At 34.1% G+C, this 10,972-nt stretch overlaps 1 protein-coding gene across 1 annotated transcript; it reads left to right on the top strand.

The window, feature by feature from the left end:
* Positions 1-7,913: 7,913 nt before the first annotated feature.
* LOC141718639 (uncharacterized) lies at positions 7,914-9,496 on the top strand. The gene is made up of 7 exons (XM_074521016.1): positions 7,914-8,168; positions 8,336-8,538; positions 8,631-8,795; positions 8,977-9,078; positions 9,170-9,236; positions 9,339-9,437; positions 9,482-9,496. Exons 1-7 carry the CDS (start codon positions 7,914-7,916, stop codon positions 9,494-9,496), a joined length of 906 nt encoding a protein of 301 aa, XP_074377117.1.
* The last annotated feature ends 1,476 nt before the right edge of the window (positions 9,497-10,972 follow it).

The raw sequence follows: 10,972 nt of genomic DNA, 5'->3' as shown, positions 1-10,972 counted from the left end.
GACGAGACTGCCACAGGTGCAGAGAAAGAAGCTGCATGGGTTGATGTTTAAAGATGATTAACTAAGAATTTTTGGTCTATCTGTAATTAACTTGAAAATCGTATGTAACCTTTATTTTGTTATTTTTTTCTTGACCTTTTGTATTTTTCTTAGACTTGGTTTATGTGTAGATGTTGGAACAACATTAATAGTGATGTACAACTTGTTGAATTGTTGGATTGTGTTGTGGATATACTAATTAAATTTGGTGGTTGTTAATGAAATCTAAATGTCATGCCCAATTTTATTAAAAACATTTATGTTGTAGTAGAGGGTAAAATGGTTACCAAACACTTCAAATTTGTTAATGAATAATGTTGCAATAAACTCGAAATATGTTACAATTAACTCGAAATATGTTGCATAAGTACATATATTGCAATAATTATCACAAAAAAAGTTGCAAAATAATGTTGCCATATAAAGACTCATGTATTGCAATGATTTTATATTCATTGCTATAAATATAAAAACGTTGTTGTAAACCGAATTTGCAATTTCAACTTCTTTACTCTGTTGCAATATGATCCCAAATTCGTTACCATAAGCCCTTATGGCAATGAGACCAAACGTTATGCCTAATTTTTCGAAATATGTTTCCATAGACACTATTGCAATGGATTTGTGCCATATAGCAACACTTTTTTAGGGTTACTATAGGCAATTTATGGTGTAGTGTTAGGAAGTCATCATGCATGTCGACATCTTTGTTAGAAATGAATAAAATGATGATCATCTAGGTTTAGTGCCCCTGATCATCCTCAAAATTTGAATATGATTTTCTGTATATCAGCTATACACCCCTGCATTCAAATGGCTATAAATTTTTGTAGAAAGTTTTTGTTAACGAACCACTTTTGCGTTAGATTCTGAGGCTCGAGATATTTCTAACAGTATATGGCATGACTCTCATAAAAATTTATACAATGGCAGTTTAGTACAGGCCTTCCTTACTAACATTTTTTCTTATAGTTAGGCTTGGGCTTTTGGTTTTTTTGTAATCCACTTGACATTTTGTAGAATTTTCCATATTTATATTCTTCTGATAAGATTTCTTAGTTATGAGACCGTGTATGTGCTTATTTTTACTCATTGATGCTTATATATAATATATTATTTTTTTACAATGCTCCGACGTACCTAGAGGTCATGTAAATTAGGTATTTTGATATGAAAAACTTGTGGGGGCCTGATATTGTCATTTTCCTTTTAATAAAGTTAAAGTTCTCCTTTGTAATTATATATATCTCATGTCACTTTGGCACTTTAATTATAGTTTATCTGTGGCATTTTTTAGCCCTTTCCATTATTTTCCTTTATCCTCTGGCCTGTAAAATTTTTAAGTTCAAAATTTTTGAGTTCATGATAGTTCTTTGTTTCCTTGTTGACTTTATGCGTAAAAGCTAACTACAACCTTGATATTCTTATATTTGAAATTTTATGTTTGCAACATCGAATTGGAGGCTAAAAGAAACACACACTACTAGAAAAAGTAGAATAGACATCGCCTCTTTGACATTGGTTGCTTTTTTGACCGATGTAAAAGGTGTTTTCTACATCGGTTTTTGGCAACCGATGTCTTTTATTATTATAAACATCAGTTTTTTAGTTAAACCGATGTTATATATCTGTTTTAAAATAATTAATCAACGCGCCTTCCCCGTTTTCCCCCCTTAACCAAATAATTCATTCCCTCCAGTGTTTCCCCCCTTGTTTTTTGACTTAGTAAAATTCTCCCCCCCCCCTTTTTTCACCCACATCTTGCCCCTCTTTTTTATTAAAAAAACAAAAATAAAAATAAAAAACTAACAAAACAAAAAATAACAAATAAAAAACAAAAACGTATTCATTTCAATCACTCTCTCATCTCTCATTTCATCACCAACATATCCCTCTCTCAACTCTCATTTCACCTTCCTGTGTAGATTTCACCTTGCTGCTCTCATTTCACCTTGATGCATCTCTGTTGAATCGAAGTCGGAGTTGCATTGCATCGAGTCGGAGTCGAAGTCGAAGTCGGAGTTGGAGATTGAAGCTAAGTTGGAGTTTAAGGTTGGAGATTGAAGCTAAGTTGGAGTTTAAGGTTGGAGATTGAAGCTAAGTTGGAGTTTAAGGTTGCATTTCACCAAGGCTTGAATTAGGTAAGTTTTAAACCCTAATTTCAGAATTGGGGGTTTCAATTTGAAACCCTAATTTTTTATTTTTTAATTAGTTTAAGAATCTGCATATGCTTGTTTAATTAGTATGGAAATGAGTTACTTGTTATATAACAAACCCTAATTTGCTTATGATTTATTTGTTTTTTTATTTTGTTTAAATGATATGATTTTGTAATTTTTAGTTTACATATAATTTTTATATGTGTAAACATATATAAAATGACAGGAATTTATAGTATAATGTAAACATTAAAATGCATGCCATGTTTTGTACTACCAAATCGATAATGCAAATTTTTTGATAATGCAGATTTTTTGATCGTATAATGCAGATTACTGAAAAGGAATAACAATCAATTTTGAATTTGGGAATATTTTTAGTGGTATTTTTTGGTTAATTTTGATTTAGAGGTATTGAAGAGAGGTAATTTCGATGTTTTTGAGTATATTTGTATGTTTTTAAGTACTATATGAATGTTGAAGAATAGGGTAGTTACTAATTTTAGGCGACTACGATTGGTTAATTTCTGTAATGGTCATTGTTTAACTTTGATAAATTTGTGTGGTGTTATAAATTTGCAGTACTCATATATGTACTTTAATGAATTAATCAACCTCTAATTAATCAAGCAGAACTTGTAGGTTCTGCTATATGATTGTAGCTTAGATTTATATGATTTATATTCTGAAAATGAATGAAACGGCAGACTGTTGCAATCCGTTATGATCGGACGAAACAGAGAGAGGGAATAAGTTGTTTATAGTTGTAATAAAACAATAAAGTAGCTAATTAATAAGTTGTTTGAGAAATGATAGTTAGCATGTGAACAGAGTTTTCTTGGCCTATGGAAGCTAATACTTTACGAGCATCGGCGTAAATTATATTAATTTGCTATGTTTATTGTCTAGTGTCGTGCTCAGCTTTGTTCTGTATTTCGTTTCATCATTTTAATCAATCAGTGTCGTGCTCTGCTTTGTCGATAATTATACATAGTAATACATATATATTACTAATTGTACGTTGCTTTTTTTAAAATATTTGATGTGAAAATTAGGTAGGAAATAGGCTATCCTACGAATATGGAAAAAGATTGGATTTCAAAATAGAGGGATTTGTTGGAATATGAAGTCGGGGTTGAAAAGTTTTTGATTTACGCCGAAGAAAATTGTAAAAATCCTAAAAAAATACCTTGCCCTGCTGTAAATATGTTAATTTCAAGAAATTTCCGGTCAAAGTAATAAGGGGTAATCTCTACGTGAAGGGTTTCAGTCTGGGGTATATTGATTGGATTTGGCACAAATCCAAGACTGGTAGGTCGTCTGTTGGTAGCACACTTCCCCCTCATGAAGAGGAGCAGAATGCAGATGCATTTAAATCAGCCTTTGAAGCTGCATCAGAAGCGGCTGCTACATTAGAAGTGGCGGCTGCAGGTGCTTCACAAGCTGCTGTGGTTTGTGAAGAAGCATATCGTAATTCGGGGGGTAAATCAGGGGGCGATGACTATGATAAAGACTCGCATGTTTTTAAAAGGTTTGTGGTCGATGCTCAACAACCTTTATTTGAGGACAGTGACTGCACAAAATTAGATTCGTTGTTAAAATTACATAACTGGAAAGCGATATTCGGTGTGAGTGATAGCGCATTTAGCGATCTTCTCTCTACAGTTGGCTCACTCCTACCTCAGGATAATGCATTACCTGTTAACGCATATGAAGCAAAGAAAACTCTTTCAAATTTAGGGCTCGAGTATACAAAAATCCACGCGTATCCCAATGAATGTGTTCTATATAGGGGTGTAGATGAGACTGTTTCGGAGTGTAAGCTATCTCGCTGGAAGGTGGGTAAGGATGGTAGAGAAAGGTATAGAATCCCAGCAAAAGTTATGTGGTACTTTCCGATCATCCCAAGATTTAAACGGATGTTTAAATCTTCTTCGACAGATGAGTTGTTGACATGGCATTCCAACCAAAGAATTCATGATGGCCAGATGCGCCACCCTGCCGACTCTCCTTCTTGGCAGAATATCAATTATAGGTGGCCTGACTTCGGAAGTGAGCCAAGAAATCTTCGACTAGCTTTGTCGGCTGATGGTATTAACCCACATAATAATGGGCTGACCAATCGGTATTCTTGTTGGCCGGTAGTATTGATAACATATAATCTTCCTCCGTGGTTATGTATGAAGAGGAAATTTATGATGTTAACTATATTGGTCTCCGGTCCACATGAACCAGGTAACAACCTTGATGTGTTCTTACAATCGTTAGTTGATGATTTGAAAAAGCTTTGGGAAGAAGGTGAACCGAATGTATGCGATGCCTTCACAAAAACTTTTTTCACTCTTAGGGCGACTTTGTTATGGACGATTAACGATTTCCCGGCATATGGCAATTTGTCTGGCTGTGTCAAAAAGGGTTATTTGGGTTGTCCAGTGTGTGGTGATGATACCGTTGCTAACTACTTACCTTATAGTAGGAAAATATGTTACCAAGGTCATCGTCGCTATTTTCCTAGGCATCATCCATACAGGAAGAAGAAGGCAGCCTTTAATGGTCAACAACAGTTTGGACAGCCAAGGCAACCCCTTTTCGGACAAGAGGTGTTGGAACAACAAGAAAATATTAAATTTTCTTATGGAAAGGAAGTAAAGAAGTCGAAGAAGGTGGAATGTGCTTGGAAGAAGAAGTCGGTATTTTTTGAGTTGGAATACTGGAAATTCCATCACGTTCGTCACTACCTCGATATTATGCATATTGAGAAAAATGTGTGCGATAGTCTAATTGGGACGTTACTGAATTTAAAGTTCAAGTCCAAAGATAGTGAGGCATCTCGGCTAGATATGATGGAAATTGGGGTTAGAACTGATTTAGCTCCAGAATTAGGAAAAAAAAGAACTTATCTGCCTCCTTCCAGTTTGACTTTTGATGGCTATCTAGTTGACGGGATCTGATACTTCATAAAGGAGCGAGACGATGCTAGAGTTGTTCAAAATAGTGGAGTCTCGTTAGTTGCTAAGACTGTCCAAGTTTCTAGTGCTAAGGATTTAAATCCCGTAGAGAGTGATATGACATTTTACGGGAGGATTGAAGAAAAATGGGAATTGGATTACCACTCATTTAAAGCCCCGTTGTTCTTGTGCAAATGGGAAGACTGTGACAGAGGTGTCAAGACTGATGAACTTGGCTTCACACTTATGGACCTTAGTCGACAAGGCCACAAGAATGACAAATATGTGTTCGTTGATCAAGTGAAACAAGTTTTCGATGTCGAAGATCCCGTTGATTCCAACTGGTCAGTCGTATTGACCTCAATGACCAAAGACTCTCACGAGATATACAATGATGATGATCTTGGAGTCACAATTCTAGAAAACCCTCCATTATGCTCTAACATCCCCATACTTGATTCTGGTGTTGATGACGACGAGGAGTCTAATGTTGGCAATAAAAGAAAGGATGGCTAGGGAATCTGGATGAAGAAGCGATCCAAGGATTAAAAATCATATTCACTTGATTTACAGTTTTGTTTAAAAATAGGCTTCTCAGATTTATGTAAATTTAAGTGTTGTATTGTAGAATTATGGATGGTATCGAAAAAACTTGGAGTTTATTTATCAACTTTTTATTATAGAAATATATGATATAATTACTTGGAGTTTTATTAAGAGTGTAAGTATATATTAATTTTTTATGCATTGTTTATTTATTTAGTGTTTTATAAGTTTACGAGATGATTGTGTAGCTTATTATATGTAAATGCTTGATTTACAATTTTGTAAATGTTTTATGATATGTGTTGTGCTAGAATGATTATGATAATCCTAGTATGATGATAATTATAAGTCTGATTCAATGCTTAATGTGTTGTTTGTTAAGCTTCATAATGTTTAGGTAGAGTTTTAGTTTGTTATTTATCAACTTTTACGGTAATCTTATCCTACTCCTTTTGGTTAATGCAGGAAAGATGGTAAAGAAAGGAAAAAAATCTAAGAAACGGACTAAAGAATCATTGGATGAGAAGCACATAAATGACTCCCCAGTAACGGAAGATGCACCATGTGTACTAGATCCTGACCCGGTTGCTCCAGCGGACACCATTGTTCCCCATCAGATAGCTCCACAACTCACTGAAAGTAGTACACAATCTACTAGAAGCAGGATATCTGGAGCAGCACGAGGCGTTTGTGCTATGCACAAAGTGGTGATGAAGAAAGCGCGGGGAGAGAAGTTGAATTTGCGGTTCAATCGAGTTGCAGTTTTAGTTGGATACGAATGACACAAACTGCAGTCCTACATAGGTATGCTGGCAAGGACAATGGTGCCAATTGACATTCCGACTTGGCCAAAGGTTGACCCTGAAATGAAAGAAAAAATATGGAATAATCTTGAGGTATGTCATTTACAATCGCAATTAACATTAATCTCCTGGTTTTTATTTAAAAAAATTTGCACTGTCTGAACTTGTTAAATTTGTGCTTCAGGATACGTTCGAACTGATTCCTGAAAGTCGAAAGAGGATTCTACAGTCGGCAGGCGCAAAATGGAGAAATTTTAAGGCTAAATTGACAGCGGAACATGTGATGCCTTATGTTGGACAAAAGAAGAAGCTACAGAAGCCACCAAAGAAATATGCTTTTGTCGGGAAGAAAGCGTGGCGACGATTTGTTGTAGTTAGAGTCACAAAAGATTGGGAGGTATGCATTACTTTTATATATATATATATATTTAAATTTAGGACCATATGTTTTTTGGTTTTTTAGGAGTAGATTTAATAGTAAAAATACAGTAATTAACTAGATTTAATTTGTATACAGGAAGAGAATAAAAAACAGAGTGAAAGAGTGGGACAACGGAAATATCCACACCGAGTGTCAAGAAAAGGATACATCAGATTGGAAGAAGAAGAAGTAAGATTCTTATCATTTTTCTTGTATTATTCACATTTTTATTTTTATGAATGTGTCATAATTTTTTTGTAGGTACGCTCGGGGAAGTTGGAGCCTGAAGAAAGGTTAGATAGGGCAATTATGTGGAAAAATGCCCGTCTGATGAAGGATGGGACTCTTGACCCAGAACTGGCAGAACAAATTCAACAAATTGTAAGATTTGTTATAATTTTTTACTTCTTTAATTTTCCAAATCATATCTAATTACTCTCATAGTTTTAACAGGATTCCTTACTCGAAAAGCAAAAAAATGGTGAATTCAAGCCGAATGGAACTAATGATGTACTCACCACTATATTGGAAACTCCCGAGCATGCGGAAAGGGTTCGTGGGGTTGGAAACTTCATATCTCCAACAGTGTACTTCGATTTACCGAAACAGACAAGAAATCACATTACCAAAGAGCAGTTTCATAATCTTGAGTTGCAAATTGCTGAGTTGAAAGCTTTGGTTGCTGGGGGCAATCTACATTCACCAATGTCTGAAAAAGCAAGTTGTCCTGGGGTGAAACAACAAGAGCAAGAACAAAAGAACAGAAGAAAAGTTGCAAAAGATTTGATGGAAGATGAATTGATGACCGATGAGGATAAAGAGGGTGCAGATTTTGTTGTTATTATTCCTCCTCCTGGTCTACCGGGATAAAAGGTATATAATTATAGTGTATACTTGATTCATTTATATGATAATGTTACATGTTATTAAATTGTTTGAGCCGGTAATGTCTATTTTGATTTATAATTATAAATTACAGGGTCCTCGCAAATGTGAAATGGCAGTGGAGAGCATTGATAACAAGGTAGCTTTTGGTGTTGTTTTTTATGATGGAGACGGAGTGAGTAGATCGGTTCATGGAGTGCCTCTAGAACCAGGATTTGTTCGTGTTGGGGTGGACGGAAGCATCCAGGATGATGCTTTGGTTCCTGTTCCTGTGGTTGGTGAGATAGAAATCGTCCAGCAAGCCATCGGTTCTCATTTGGCATGGCCCAAAGACATGATCATATACACCTCTAGTACTGGTTCCGAGGTATATAATTTAGTTACAAACCAAGTGTCATTATTTTTAGGAGGTTGTACAAATTTGCACTAAAGTGAATAATACCGGTTATATGCTTAAATATTTATTTACATAAAAAAAATGCACGGAATGTGAGTGAGGTGCAGTGAATGCATAATGCATTTAATTCTGTGAAGCCAAAGGACAATGTGCCTCCTCACTTTAGGCTGTTGTACAAATTTGCATCGACAGTGATGAAGGAAAGTGGAAACTCGATACCGGTTTCATATAATTTTCAAATCTTTGGAATTGAAAGAACTATATATTTACTTCATGAGAACATAATTGAATTGCTAGAGTTTAAAATGATTGGACAGTCTGCTATATCAACATACATGGTGTAAGCTTCTTTTTATACTTGTTTAGAATCTGGTCTCATTTCATATAGTAATGATCTATTTACAGAAAATGTAATTTCTTTTTATTTTTTAGGTATTTGTATTCAGTATTTCGGGATACGTCGAGTAGAGATTTGTCAGCGATGTTTGCTTTTCTTCATCCGTCCACATACAAGCTGAATGATGAATTTAATGAATATGTTGTGCAAAGGCTGAAAGATGGAGTTCTTCGGATGAAATTCATGTCTTATAACTATAAGTACGTCTCTTTTTACGCGTCCTATTTTAAAATATTGTATGGCCTTGATTAGTCATATAGTTGTTGGTAAATTAATTATAATATATGGAAAATTGTCGGATATGTAATTTTTTAAATTGTCGGATATGTATTTTTTTTAAATTGCATTTTGCTCACTTTAATTTGTTTATAATGAAAATAGTTTACATTGGATTTTGATCTTGTTTTGGGAATCAGAAATCTTCATCCTTAATCCATTGCCTCATCATCCTCATCCCCAGGACCTTGAAAAGGCTTTAATGCGGTAATTTTTTACTTCAATTTACAATTATATATAGAATGTAATCGGTAATTGATGAATTTGACACTGTATTTTATAATTATAATATTTACAGGGCAGTGAGATCTTATAATGCTCCGGAAGGACGGGTAAACAAGAATCCCAAAGTTAAAAACCTTGTTGTGAGTATTTAGTCGGTTTTTTAATTTTTCATTTTTGTAAAATATGGAATTATGATTAATCTTCGATGTCATTAATTGTCAACAATTTTTTGGAATGTATAGGGATGCCCTAAACAACCAGGTGGCACAGAATTTGGATATTTGGTCATACGATATATGAAATATTTAATTGAGGACCAGGAGATGAAGCTTCTAGACAAGGTACATTTTTTACCTTTCTCAATTCTATGAATATTACTTTTCAGTTGGTTGAGGAATGACATAGGTTTATTTGTATTCTAGTGGGCCTCCAAGAGTCGCAAGTCTTATACAGAGGAGGACCTTGACGTCGTTCGCTATGAGACGCTTGATTATATCCAATCCATCATGTAGCTGTTGGCGACTCTAGCTTGGCGACTGGTACCTATATTACAATCTGAAAAACACCTTTATTTTTGTTGCATGTGTTCGAATTGTAACTAGTAATTAGAAAAGATTATGGATGAATGTCTAGTAGTTCATGTTTGGTGGTTCAGATTTGAAACTATGTAGCTAGTATGTTGGGATGATAATTTTGATGTTTTGGAGATTGGGATGTTAATTTGAATGGTTGGAGGTTGGAATGTTAATTTAGATGTTTGGAAGGATATGATAGTTTGGTAAATATTGGAGCTGAATTTGGTTGTTAAATGGCAATTGCTTGATTTTCTGGCAATTTTTTGGCATCTGTGTTTCTATATTTTGCATGGATAAAACAGGTGATCAGACATCATTTTATAAAAAGCAACTGATTTTAAAACAAAGCCATTTATCATCATTTTTTTACATAAAACTGATGTTAATGTAATACTATAAACATCTGCTACAAAATAAAAAAATGATGTCTATTAAACCTTAATACATCAGTTCTAGTTGACCATTGACATTAGTAAAAACCAAAGTTAATACTACAGTAAAAAAACTTAAAACAAAAAACTGATGTTATTAGAATTAAAGACATCAGTTTGCTACAGATAGACATCGGTTAACCACCAAGAACCGATGTCAAAGGTATTGTTAACATCAATTTTGATGAAAACTGTTGTTACAGGTTCTAGTAACATCAGTTTATTGGTTAAATTGAAAGATTTTGCTTAGCTCACATATATTTAAATTGATAAATATATCATATTATGATGATATATAAAGATTAGATATGCATGAGAAATTTAATATCAAGATACAGAAATCGGTTTTAAACAAGGAACTGATGTTATATGCTCTATTTAACATCAGTTTAAAACTGATGTTAAATGGGGGGTCTTTAACATCACCCACGAAGACATCGGATTTTTGCATTCATAGACATCTGGTTTTAGCCGATGTCTATTGACGTTTTTCTAGTAGTGACAAGTCAAAAAGACTCTTTCGAGAATCTCAACTCTCATGAAGTCAACAACAAGTCAGTTGGCTAAACAAAATCAAACCAATTAAATAAGAAATCTCAAGTAGATCCTCTACCTGCATTTCCTAGAAATTTATACTTGTAATTTATTTATCCTCTTTCTTGTTTTCTGAATTTACACAACAGAGAATTTTAGATCTTTATATTGAAACGTGGGCCATCATAGTCTAATGTTCTACATTTAGGCTTTGTTTTAGACGATGCATTCTCTGGGAGTTTTAGGTTTTTTTAAGTTAAAGAAATATAAAAATAGTGTTATTAAATTTTTTAAGTTTTAGATTATAAAGCATGTCATATTTGCATGTTATTTAAA

Source organism: Apium graveolens, chromosome 4, assembly GCF_009905375.1.
Source record: "Apium graveolens cultivar Ventura chromosome 4, ASM990537v1, whole genome shotgun sequence".
Classification (NCBI taxonomy): Eukaryota; Viridiplantae; Streptophyta; class Magnoliopsida; order Apiales; family Apiaceae; genus Apium; species Apium graveolens.
Note: the sequence above shows the minus strand (reverse complement) of the source record. Positions and strands in the feature narration are given on the sequence as shown.